Raw genomic sequence first — 14,138 nt, forward strand, 5'->3', positions numbered from 1 at the left:
TGGCAAATTCATTCTGCAGCTCTTTTATGTAAACCTGATTTTTTTTTTTCCTTTACTGATTAATTAAACAGGGGGTGATATATAACTGATTTTTTTTTCATGTAAAACCATTTTACTTGCTGGCACCTTCATGAAAAATCTTGAATTTGCTTAAACGTGTCATCCTATTTATGAAAATCTTAGATAGAATGCTCAGTATAAAAATTTAATGTTTTTTTAGCCAAACACCACAACTTCCTCTTCATCATTTATAATGCCTGTAAGAGGTAATAAACGCAAGAGACTGGAGAGTGTTGCACGTCAGCTTGCTGTTGAAGGTTGTGATTACTTCTCTATAAATTCAGACGTTAAGAGAAAATCCGACATTACTGGAAAAATGTCTTTAAGTGGATCGTACTTGGATGCTACTCTTTCCCCGGATAAATCTCTTGGTATGTTCATTTTTTATTTTTGAACTTCATCTTAATTTAAAATTTATAGGTGTTCTACCAACATCTAGGAAGAATCTATTTGACATTCTATAGTATATCTTTTTGTTTTTATCAATGACATAATTCAGGGTTCGTACGGTCCTTAAGAGTTCTTAAAAGTCCTTAAATTTTTTGAACCGATTTTTGGTTTTTAAAAGTCCTTAATTTTGGCCAAAATCAGTAGAAGCTCCTTAATTTTAATCATCTGAAATTTCTCTGTTTTTACGACTGCCATTTTGAGTATGAATTAGCATTTTGGTGGAATATTTTTAGCAATTCACTGACGTATATGGTTATCTTTTGAATGGGTTCATGGGTTATAATTTGTTTCTATTTCTAATATAAATGATGGGATACTCGAGTTTCTAAGGAAGAAGTGAAACATAAGCATTTCGAAATTCATTTATTTTTTCTAATAAAGAGCTCTTAAATGACTTTTCGCTTTTGGGGTTGTGAATTCTTTTATTAAATAGTTCTAAATTTGACAACTTGTCAACATTTTGGCGATTTTAAGATCAGTTCCTACAGAAAATTTTTAATTCCGAGATCTGAGAATTTTTCGGCGATTTCTTAAAACATCGTAACTTTGATAAATTTCATTAAAATAATGGTAATATATTAGAATTATATTTAAAAAATAACATTAGAATAAAATACTTTTATTTTTCACTGTCATATTATAAAGTTTCATTTTGGCAACTTATTATACAATATTTTAAATCTGAAAAATAAACAAGGTATATAGCTATAAAGCATAATTTATGAAACAGCTCTTAGTAAAAGCAAAATTAGCTATGTAATTAATTAAAATGTCTTCTTTTTAATTTTTTCATAGTAAGCATTTCTCCCATGTGATTGTCTCTGATTACATCATCCAACACCCATCAAGTAACCATCAACACCATCAAGTAAAACATAGTCTTTGCATCTACTGAGACTTATATATAAAACAACTTATCACCTCTACCGCTTTAATGGCTTATTGGAACCTTAAAATATATTAACTGGGTTATAACCCCTGGAACTCTACACAAAGCCATGGCATTAACTGCATTAAGCAGAGCTTGACTAACTTTCAACACTTGCCAACCATGCCTACATCAGACCTTTCAGGTTTGTTCCAATCAGCAGATCTCTCTATAGACAAGCAGCAGAGGGACAATATTCAGTCTTTTGTTATGAATCATGCTGATTATGATCTCACTTCTCATTTTGACCTATGCCATTTGACATAAAATCTACCTACTATTTGCTAAACCTCTTGACTGACCAAGTATGTAACAAAATAAGACATAGCTAACTATTAGTAAAACGTAAATGTCTCTTATCTTCTTTTAAATATGTCCAACTATATTATAAGTGTAAAATATTTAATGCTACTTGATAAACTGCATGAAGTTTATTTTACTCTCAAACTTATTAATAATTATGTTAGTTAATTCATGTTTAGTAATAGTGCATACTACTTAGGGATCTATTATTTTATTTTTAGAATGGTATTATGAAAGTGAAATTCAGGCATAGAATAATATTTTTAATTGAATTTATTCAGTTTCCATTTGCTCATAGGTCCTTAATTTTTTTCATTAATGGTCCTTAAAAGTCCTTAAAAGTACTTAATTTCCGTGCGCAGAAATGTGTACCAACCCTGATCCATGGGATCTAGAGTTGTATGGGAATTTTTATCTCATGTTAGAAACCCTGAAAAACATGAAGTCATTTGATAAATTTTATGTTATATAAACTGATCACTGACTTATTTGGTAAAGGCTTTAAAGTAAATTCGAACAGCTCAGAGGAGTCGAACAGAAAGGTGCTCTCTAGTTAAGGTAATTTCAAAATGGCAGAGAGGAAAGCTTGATTTTTGAACTGATGGTAAAGTATGCATATGTTGCTGGAAAGATAGTGCTGTAGTAACTACAGCATCCCATTATTCACCCCTTAAGCCTCTAAGTAATTTAAAACGCCTTGCCGAGTACAGGAGAAAAGAACTGAGTCATATTTTATAAAGATGTGTAATTGAAGGAATAGTAAGTATATGTTCACTAGATCGACTTCTTGAGACTTATTGGCTTCTGTTTTAAAATAAAATGGTACTGGAATATATTCAACAATATGCTGATCATGGCAGTTGTTGCTGAATGGATTCTGCATACATATGCACATAAGAACACAGCTCGAATACCGTCCCATTTCAACTTTTGAAGGCAAATTATAAGGTATTTTCTCCCTCTTCCCAGCATGCCTTCTTTGTGTAATGGTAAGCACACTCGGGCATATTCAAGAGGTCAAGGGTTTGAGTCTCTGCAAGGGCACTGCAAATTTTTCACATCTCTTGCTTCAAAAAGCCTAATGAATTAACCTAATAATTAAGTAATTTTAAATTTACTTTGAATGAAACTGAAAATTCATAGTGTTCCTGGACCTCTTGCACATCAGTCACAAGTTTTAAGAAAATCTGATGCATATTACTTCATAGTCTTCTCAGGAACGTTGCATTGTGTGCCATAAAAGCACTAGAAAAATGTGCTTTGAGTGGAAAAGCAGATTGCAGAAAAAATGTTTTACCTAGTACCATGAAAATGAACAGAATTTAAATGTTAAAAAAAAGTCTGCAAATATTTTGCAAGATTGTTAGTGTTCATTTTTTTAGGTCTTTGTAAATCATTTTCTTCCTATATTTTTATCGGCTTTTGTACTTTTTTATTCCTAATTTCTTTTATAAGTATATTGATAAAGAACTGTATGCTTTATAGATGACTGAAGTTTAACATATGTCATTTTCTAATAAATCTTAAAATTTTAGAACTATTTTGTATTCATATATAAAAACTGTTTCAATTTTTTTTTAAAAATTTCCCTATTTTCATTTATAAGTATGTTTAAAAATAACTTTATATTTTAAAGGTATTTCAATGCTTAATATATTTATTTCTACAATAAATTTAAAACTTTAATCAGAACTATTTAAAATTTGTGAGTATAAGCCAAGTTTTAATGCTAATTTACTACAATTGAAGAAACATGTTAAAAAATATATCATGTATATCAATGTTTTCCAATGGGAACAGGCTGAGAATCGATGACAAACATTTTTTTCAGAAATTTATTTTCCTATGGTTCTTATAGTTGTGTTTTAATGTAATTTTAATGAGACAATACTAATACATAGTGAGGTATTTAAAAGGTTAATGAAGGCATTTCTATATTTAAGCACGAAATTGTTTCTTTTGCAGATATATCAGCTGATGCCAGTTTTGATAAAGCTTTGATAAAAAGCCCACCACTAGATATGCGTACACTTACTGCAAGGCAGCAGGTTTGCTTTGAGTTATATCAAACAGAGAGCAATTATGTGGGAATATTGAATACGATCATAACGGTAATTTCTTTTGACTGAAATAGTTCAGATTTTAATTTTTCTCATATTCTGTTTGTAAATCTTTATTTATTAAATACGCGTTATATGAATAAATTGGTTACTAAAATATATCTATAAAACAGCTTATTCAGCATTGAATAATTAAAATATTTTCGTACTTTACATTTCAACTCAAATTCAATCTTTCATTATTAGTGACTATTTTAATGTGATAATTAATTACATACTCAGACATGGTTTTGCTAAGTAAATTCCATAAGACAGTTTTTATTAATTCTTCTTGAACAAATTCAACTGTAGTAAATTTTCTGTGGAAATCAGTACTGCTCTGAATGTAAAAACAGAGTTGCCAACTCTCCCGATTTAGGTGGGTGACTCCCGATTTTCGACCAATCTCCCGCCAACCCGATTTACAATATATTTCTCCCGACTTTTTCTTATTCTTAAAATTTCTCACGATTTTTATGGAACTTGGCTTAATACTTCGTTATATGAACACACACACACACACACACACACAAAAAAAAAAAAAAGTGATTTTGGATGTCTGAAAGCAATTGAATTTTCTCTAGATCATATCTAAAACAGGGTTCGTACGGTCCTTAAAAGTCCTTAATTTTGGTCAAAATGAATAAATGGTCCTTAATTTTTCTCATTTGACATTTCTTATCATTTCTAATGATTGCCATTATAAGTGTGAAATGCGATTTTTCATGAATATGGAATTAAAATTACACACCTCTTAACCAATCTGTTGGCGGATTTGCATTGCAAACGATAAAAAAACAATTGGTAGCTACCCTAGGACGAAAGTATCTGGTGTCTGATTGGCTATTCACCCATTCTTTCGAAACAGGTGTTATCCATAAATTTATGCAGATTGTGATGAAAGCGTGAAGCCGGAAGTTCTTTAAGAGGCGAAAGTGATGATAAAGGTGCTCGAGGAAAAAAAAAAAAAGGGGGGGGGGGGATTCTGAAAATATTTGCCAAAATTAGAACAATCCCAACCTGGAAGGCCACAACCCCTCCGACGCCAATAGGAACGAGATGCCTGGAAAGTGCATATTCAATAAACTGTGGCTTCATCAAGCTGACTACAAAGACTGGATATTGATGGATGACAATCCTTATAAAGCGAAATGTGGTCTTTGTCTGAAACAAATTGAAATTTCTAGAATGGGAGAGTCAGCGCTGAAAATTCACATTTAAGTTAAGTTTCGTTTTATCATTTCAATTTGTTTTTACATGGTTTTGCTTACCTTAATTTCTTTGTTTGTGTGAATTAAGCCATAAATTAATTTTTGATCACCTTCTACGGAGTTTATTCTCCTTTGCACATATATGTATGGGATATCGGGATTATGAGTTTATTTCTGCAGAGGGTCTGTTATCAATTTCGCGGGAAATCTATTGGCTCCATTTCGATTTTAGGTCGCCAAGGGCAAATTCGGTAATGCTAGCCGAAAAAAAGTGAAGTTCGGAAATACGTTTTGAAGCTTCAATAGACAATTAAGTATTTGGTTTAATCCTATGCACAAGGTATCCGTTGCATAAGGGATTTGGCTACTTTTGGCAACTTTATGATGAGCAGTAAACGGGACATAAACGATGAGTAGTTAAACGGGTCATTTTGGTGTTGGCGATAATTTTCAAAATTGCACCAAGGTTGCACCGTCTATTAGAATTTTATTAAGTATTTTTATAAAAGAAATACTGCTTTCAGAAGAATGTTATTGAATTTTAATATCGCATCAGTTATCCAAATAGTTGGTCGATATAAAATTTCATTCTGATAATGATTGAAATTATTTTTTGTTATTAAGCTAATTTCACCTATTTATAACTAGAAATTAAAATAGAAGCTAAATCCTGAATAAAAAGTCAGTGTTGAAATGATAAAGAAAAAATAAAAGAAACGGAAGATTAATAAATTAAAAGAAAATGACCGATAAGCGGAATGGTTGCTACACGGAGAAAACGTGTTCATGGTATTGCCAATATAGCATTCTTATAGCAATTTTAGCGATGTAACGGAATCTCTGCAGGAATGCTTGCCTAGAATATTTTGCGATGTCGCAATCTTTTATCGAGATAGTACATTTTTTTAAGAGTTAAAATATAATGCCTAAGAAAAATTCATACATTTTTGTTTAACAATAAAACCAATTATTCCAGAATTTTTATCTTTGATCCATCATCTGATAGATAAAGAAATAATGTTTTAATTAAAATTTTCTGCTGTGAAGTTCTGCTTTTACTGATGGTTGCAAAATGTCCCAGCAGTTGAAAGAGCCATTGAAATATGGGATGACTTGCTACTATATGTTAAAAAAGTTGAAAAGGGGCAGTTTAAAAAAATTCATTGAAATCCTTCTCAAATATTTTGGAGGCAACTAAGGATAAAACATTTTTTATAAAATTAAATTTTCTTCTCTCTCTCTGCTGAAAATATTATTGCCTTTCTTTGAATATTATCAAAGCGATAAACCACTTATTCCCTTTTTTGCTGAAGATATCTTAAAACTTGTAAATGATTGCTTTTAGCGCTTTAAAATTTTAAAACTAGAATATTCAAAAACAACTCAAGCAGAAAATCTTTATAAATTTAATTTTAATGATCCAAATTATTATAATGATAAAAGTAAAGTTTATTTGGGATTCATTGCTGAGCAGTTAATGAATGATAAATGCCGCAAGAAGGACATTTCACAAGCTTGAAGTTTTGCATTGAAACAAGAAGGTCAACAATGTGTCTTAACAATGGTACAAAACTTAATGGCGATATGTCCAATAAATTATTTTCTTATTCGAAATGCATCTTGTATAGACCCACTGTTGATGGCTAAAAGTCCAGAACAAAATGAAAATAGTTCTAACTGTGTTAATGCAGAATAAACGTGTTTTACAAGGTAATTGTGATGTGAAATTCTGCTGCAGTTTGGAGAGCTTCTAGACATAGACAAATTTACATGAATTTTCTACTTTTGATTCTCAAAATCTTTCTCGACGCATTTCTCACTTCTTATTTTCATGATTTTCACTATTCTAAAACTATGGAAAATGGTGAAAGTGATTCTTATCTTGTCACATGGACAGGCCTTTGTGGAAAGGGGCTTCTCTGTAAATAAAGCAGTTGAAATTGAAAATTTAAGTGACTCATCATACATTTCTCAATGCACAGTATTTGATTACATAAAATTTTCTGGAGGTATTCTTAATATCAAAATTAATAAAGAAATAAGATCAGCAGCAGCTTCGATAGATGCTTTTAGCAGGTGAAGCCAAGACCAGCAGGAACATTGATTTGTTTATCAAAACAAATGAACTTAGAAGAATAGTTAAAGAAAAAGAAATAGACATAAATAAATTAGATGTTAAAATATCTGAAAAAATTTCAGATTTTAAAAAAGCATAAATATTTGCATCTTTTATTGCATAGTTTATTATTCTAGTATTTTTCAAAAAACCAAAGAAATAAATTGTATGTTTACAAATCTGTTATTTTAATCTGCAAAATATTCTTACATTGCAATTATAATAGTAGTTGACTGTGTTTAAATAAATATCAAATAAGTTAAATAATAATCATGCAAATCTCTAAAATATCTGTGGCTGTTATTAGTGTGAAATACACACATACAAGTTTTTCAAGAAATTATGTTCTTAATTTAATGGTATCTACTTCATAACTTGTAGGGAGTTAGTTTAGTTTTCAAAATTGTTTTATGTTAAGTATTAAATGGAATTTAATGAATTTAATAATAGTGCATAATACACACTTCTGTTAGTTTCTTAAATGGATAATTGCTTTATTCTATTTGGTTTCCCCCCCTGATAGGTCCTTAATTTTTTCTTTGATGGTCCTTAAAAGTCCTTAATTTTCATGTAAGGAAATGTGTACGAACCCTGTAAAACAAAACCTTGCGAATCAGATGAGAATTTCTGTTTTGTGAGTGAGAGCATACATATCCAGAAACATCGCTCTCCAATGGGCATCGAGCTCCACTGCGTGTCATCTGGCATATATTAGCCAATGAGCACAAAGCAAGCTCAAGGCTGTTAGTTGGACGTTCTTTAGTTATTTCGTTCATCTTGTTTTGAGTTGTGTGAGTACACGTGCCTTCGGGAAATAGTTTTAGAAATTATCATCTTTTGTTATGTCTGCGAGAAAGGTGAAATACTCCTGTTCGTTTCAAAAATATTACACAGTTGACTTTCCTTCCATTATTTCCTCAAGAAAATGTAATAAATTTGCGATGTGTACCGTCTGTCGTCGTGATTTTTCGATTTTGCATGGTAGAACGTTCTCAATCATGTGTGTACACAAAAACACAAGAACAACGTGAGTTGTTTTGAAAAAAATCAAAAAATTAAATTTTTCTTCGGAAACAAAGGACCAAAAAGTTATTAATGCAGAATGTCTATTCTCTGCCTTTTTACTGGAGCACAACCTGCCACTGAATGCATAGGATCACGCTGCAGCTTTATTTAGAAAAATGTTTCCCAATAGTGAAATCACTAAAAATACTCGATTGCAAGGACCAAAACATGTGCAACTGTTAAAGAAATGGGTTTGAAAAATAAATCTTCAGTTATTGATTGCGTTAAAATGTTCTGCCTCTCTACGGATGGAAGCAATAATACTGATTCAAAACTGTATCTAATTGTTGTTTCTTTTTTTTTTTTTTTTTTAAATCCAGAGTCTTCAGAAATTGAGTGCAGTTTACTTTCTGTCCTCACTTTAGGAGGACATTCGACAGGCTTTAATATAGCACACCTAATTATTAAAACTTTAAAATAAAATGCAGTTCCTCTGGATAATTGCTTAGCACTTGGTGCCGATAATGCACCACTAATGGTAGGCTTGAAGACTAGTGTTGCAGGCATCTTAAGAAAGGCGAATTCAGATTTGCAGATTATGAGGTGCACCTGTCACCTTTTAAATTTAGCAGCTAAAAAAGGGGCAGCTTCTTTACCAATAAATGTGGATGAACACATTGTTGATATTTATTATTTTCTTGAAAGGAGTTCTAAAAGGAAGGAAAAATTGAAACAGTTCCAACAGCTGCATAATACTGAAATGAGAAAAGTTTTGAAACATGTGTCTGGCTGTCTTTAAAGAAATGCTTATCTAGAATCCTCGATCAATGGAACCTTCTTGCATTTTTTAAAGAAGTAAATGCTTCGAGAGTTAAGATAAAAGGCTGTATTGAAAGTTATGAAATACCTAAAGTAAATGGATGTGTAGTTACTACTTCCATTGTTAAAAATAGGTTTGAGAAAAATGAAGTAATTTCTGCACCATTCAGCAATTCAACTGGCAATTCTCAAAATAATACTGCAAAATATAAGCATAAAGCTGATACAAATTTATCTCAAAATAATAAAAATTGCTCAACACACGAAACATTTTCTGATTACTCGAAGTTTAGCTAAGCAGAAATCTGCCACTGTTCATAAGATTTGTACGAAAACTGATTTAAAGTGTCTTTTTGTTTTCTTAAACGATGCAAGTAATAAAAATGTTTTTTATGTGCAAGTTATTTTTGTGTTGCTTGCATTTAAGAATTAGTAACTATTTAAAGTTACTTCATTATTAAAAACTATATTTCTATCATTTTGTGAAAAATCTCCTGATTTCTTAAAAAAATCTCCTGATTTTTTAGTGTCATAGGTTGGCAAGTATGTAAAAATTTAGAAATATTAGTTGAAGCTTTAAGAAATGAAAATTTCTTTAAAGAATTAAAGGAGCAAAGCATTTTTTTCTAATTATGTACTGGATAACTGAAATTGTGGAAGTTGCTATTCATCTATGAGCTTCTCCTTCTGCTGTCATGATTAATATGATTAATAATGTCATGATTAATATTAATGATAAGTTTTCACAGTACACATTTTAAACTTTGTTGTAATTTAGGTCAGTGCTTCTCAGTCTGTGGTCTGCAAACCACATGTGATCCTTGAAGTTGGTTCTGTTAGATTTAGATTAGGTTCCCTTTGTGATCCTGTTAAATTTTCAAAATAAAATTCGAGTTAACTCTGTTTTTTACCACAGCAGAGCCAAAAATATCAGAGACTGGAAATTGCACATGGCAATCATTTATCACTTCCTCTCCCACTAAGGTTGACATTTTATGAAGTTTGTTACTGTTTACCTAGGATTTTCCATTCTAGTCTTAGCAACAAAAGAGGGATTTAAAGCACTGTGACTGTGGTGCTTCTTACCCACACACATTCCAACATACAACAAGTATGCAAGAATTGGCAGGTTCTTCCATTTTAATGCGAATTCCAAAGTTTAATTTTTAGTTTATAAGAAAAAGATTATTCATATTCTAATAGCCTTGGCATATAAATTCTCTTTTGTTAATTTAATTAATACTAATAGGAAATTAAATGAATTTTTATTGTATATTAAAAAGTGTAAATATACATATGCTAAAAAAATTGCTGTCCAAGGGAACAAGAGTAAGGTAGTCTACAGAACATTCTAATTCATAAAAGACATTCATGCCTTAAAAAAATGTGAGGAACACAGATGTAGGTGATTGAATTTAAAAGTAATCTTAAGTGAAAATGTATGCAAGATTAAGATTAATCTAAAATTGCTTGACTAGAAATAGTTAAGGAAGATAAGCTTAATTCATAATTTCTATTAAAAAATTGCTCAATTTATTCAAAGTTTCTTAACAAAGAATTGTGTACCAAAATTATTGGAATATTTTCCCTTCATTGTTGAAGTCTGAATTTCTTTTTAAAAATTGCTGAAAGTTCTATGTCAGTATGTTACATTCCTTTCAGTTACTGCACATTTAAATTAGAACTATTTTTTGCATTATAAGTGCAAAATAATTAAAAAATTTTATAATTTTAAACATTAATATTTATTTTCAGGTTTTCAAGGAACCATTGGAGCATCCTGAACAAATTGGTGGTCCATTACTTGCCCCAGCAGAAATAAAAATCATATTTGGTAATTTACTTCCCATTTATGAGATTCATCAACAAATCAGAAATGAATTAGCAAACATAATCAACAACTGGAGTGAGGACCATAGCATTGGCAATCTAATTTTATCCCATGTAAGTTTTTTTAATCCATTACTTATATATGTAATTTATTTAATAATTCTTCTCTGTTTATTTTAAGTCTTTGTTAATAGGCACCAGAATTTATGAAAGCATACCCTCCATTCGTCAATTTCTTTGAAAAAACAAAAGTTGTTTTAGCCAACTGTGATTCAACAAAGCCAAGATTTCATGCATTTTTAAAGGTAAATAATATTCTTTCATTGAGAACAGCTTACTTCAGCTAATATTTCAAATGACTTGTTTAATAATTAAATTCTGTGTAGAAATGTCCATTTTATAAATTTTTAATAAATTACAAATTTGGGATGATACAACATTCTATAATCATATATTGGTATGTTATATAAAAAAAGTCCGATTTTATGTCAAAATACCTATATTAGAACAATACTATATATAAATCTAACACATATCCTAAGTCGCGCTTTCGAGACATGAAAAACGGAAGTTGAATTTTTTCAATCCTCCCAGTAAAACGGGAGATATACAACTGCCCCCTTTTTTTGCCCAGTGTACATCAGCTTCTTCCATTTCAGCATTACATGAACTTTCTAATGGGTCAATACTTGCAAATGGTGACTTCGTAATTTCACTATTAGTTTATGTTTTTTTGTCCTACGTATGTTCGTACGGGTTTGTGCGATTTGGAGTGAATAACAACGGCACTTCTTGAGGAAGTATCAAACCACACTTTATTGGCTAGTATTCTCAGGACAGCTCCAAAATCACGTTTTTTTACAGTCATCGAAGAACTACCATAAACATGTTGTAAAAATCAGCGACACAGCCTTTAGGCAATCGGGCTATAATGGTGAAGACAGCTTCACGGAAAAGCACCAGAGTACAGCTCCTGACTCTGCTCGGTCGTTCTTGGAACTTCACACACTCTCTTGACTCTCCATGCTACAACTTGCGATGCACTTGATGATACACTGGAGTACAGCTCCCGATTCCTCAGTTTCGTCGTTCCCGGAGCTAAACGCACTGTCTTGATGATGCACTAACTGCGATACACTAAGAAACTCTTTCGGTGCACTCGATGACCAACTCGGCCCTAGATTAGGCACTCGCTGACTATCTACTCCATGGACTCCGCACGGACTAACTGACTGGCTACATACCAGCAGGGTTTGCATAGCTTTTGGCTTGTGTTCGAGAACATTCTGTGCTGAACCAGTAGGAATTCATTCCAGAAGGTTTTCCATCCTTCTATGCATGTCGCCAAACGAGCGATCTGTGCTCTGGTATCTGGTCTCTTTTCTTGCTGACTTACCGCTGGAATCCCTTCTACGGAAGCACAGAGTACACTGTGCTGTTGGATTTGATTTTTTTCTTTTTAATTTTTTTTCCCCACCTCTTCATGATTACTATCTGAAAAATCATTGCTTTCGCTGTCTTGCATCATATCCATTATTTTACTTTTTTAATGCAAGTATCCTTCTTTATATATTACTAATCCACAAGCCAATGTATGCTATACAATAGGGAAACATGTAACCAGTCCTGCCAAAAGAACCGTGCAACCAACAAAACTTGGCAAACTGCCAATCAAAGCTGAATATTTCCTTTCATTTCCTCAAGGCCAAGTAAAACCATCGTAAAACAAATTGTACTAACAAACTCTGCTTCGAGTTTTCCCAGGATAATAATTAACTGCAATATATACGAACCCAAGATAACTCGGGATAATCAGGCAAATGGCTAAAACGTTTTTTCACTTGTATTATTACACACAAAGAAATTTCTGAGGATGCCAATGTATTAGGTAGCATTTTGAAAAGAAAGTGGTTGGGGTATATGTTTCAAGAAATTTTATAATTTAATGAAATATTATATTAAAATTAAATTAATATTATTAAATAATAATATATCTCGCAAATTTATTTTATTCTTACAAATTATAAAAGTTTTATTACAAGTGCAAAGTTTTGTGTACATAATTGTTTTAGTTTGTTCAGTTGCTATTTGCTTGATAGGTCCTAAATTTTTTTTTTAATTGATGGACCTAAAAAAGTACTTAATTTCCACATGCAGAATTGTGTAAGAAACCTGATTTGTAAAAAGTAAAACAGTGAGACGTTCTTTATTTTGCTTAACTCCATAGCACTGGTCACTTTTGAAAGCTACGGCTCTTGCAGGCATAAAGTAAAATATAAGAGCAGTTTCACCAACATTAAAAATGATTTTTAAATAATAATCATCTGTTTTGGTGGATAAAGTCTTAAACAATCTTCCATCAGCTCAGCAAGAACACCTTTTGATTCTCCATTTATGATACAACATGAGATTTCATGATGCAGTTTAAATTTGGGCAGCCATCCAGTTGAAAAGCAAGCTTCCTTCACATTTAGTCAAAGGGATATTTCTTTTTACTTTTTTATTAACATGGAGCCATTCAGTGGACTACTGGATGCACAACACTGAACGGAAAATTTTAGCAAAATGGCTTTGCCTCAGGAAAAGTTTCAGGCCCACCAGTGGCCGAGTGGTAAAGATGGTGAACACTGGTAGTTTGGTCCGAGGTTCAAATCCCGCGAACGGGCTGGCTTTTTTGTGGTTTTCCCCATATGTAACGTGTATACGAGCCAGTTTCCCTTAGAAAGTCCTCCAAGCATCCCTCCCTTCAGGCAAATAGCCCTTGTGTGCTTTGCCGTAATTGAGTAATCCAATTCAGGAAAGGTTTCATCTTGAATATGTCATTTCTTTGAAGTGGACTGTCTACAGACTTCTGCTCTTTCTGTAACTTTTTTTTCCTATCATAAAAAACAATTTTTAGTGTTTTCACAGGAATATCCAGTTTCTTTTCTAACTCAACTTTCGTCAAAATCTGTTTTCTGTCAAATTCTTTTAAGATTTGAATTTTATCTTTTTATGAGAAGGCTTTTCACAATATTTTATATCGGTTATTTCTGCTTCACCTTTTAACTTAACACAGCGTTCTGTTCAGATGCGGGGAGGGGGAAAATATTTATTTTTCCTTCTAAGTTTCATTCTTTTCCCTCTATTCATGAACTGGTTTTCAACTCCTATATCAGATTGTGATGTCTCGTGCCTTTGTTGCCTTCTCTTATCCCCATTTCTAGTAAAAAGTACTTGAATAGTGGGACCGCGAAATGTAAAACCAATGCAGTAATTGTGATTTTTTTTTTTTTTTTTTTTTTTGCGATTGAGAAAGAAGAATGATCTATTACAGA

General features: G+C 31.7%; 1 protein-coding gene across 2 annotated transcripts in view; it reads left to right on the forward strand.

Moving 5' to 3' along the window:
* Window positions 1–14,138, forward strand: part of LOC118180815 (protein ECT2-like) — a 115,072-nt gene that overhangs the window by 56,178 nt on the left and 44,756 nt on the right. For both annotated transcript variants that reach the window (XM_035349872.2, XM_035349873.2), the window contains exons 11-14: window positions 221–431; window positions 3,707–3,852; window positions 10,747–10,935; window positions 11,016–11,126. In XM_035349872.2, the coding sequence (XP_035205763.1) occupies window positions 221–431; window positions 3,707–3,852; window positions 10,747–10,935; window positions 11,016–11,126 (657 nt within the window). The remainder of the gene's footprint in view (window positions 1–220; window positions 432–3,706; window positions 3,853–10,746; window positions 10,936–11,015; window positions 11,127–14,138) is intronic.

The sequence above is a fragment of the Stegodyphus dumicola genome, chromosome 1 (genome assembly GCF_044657685.1).
Source record: "Stegodyphus dumicola isolate Sdum_Otavi_A_Nest chromosome 1, ASM4465768v1".
In the NCBI taxonomy this organism is placed as follows: Eukaryota; Metazoa; Arthropoda; class Arachnida; order Araneae; family Eresidae; genus Stegodyphus; species Stegodyphus dumicola.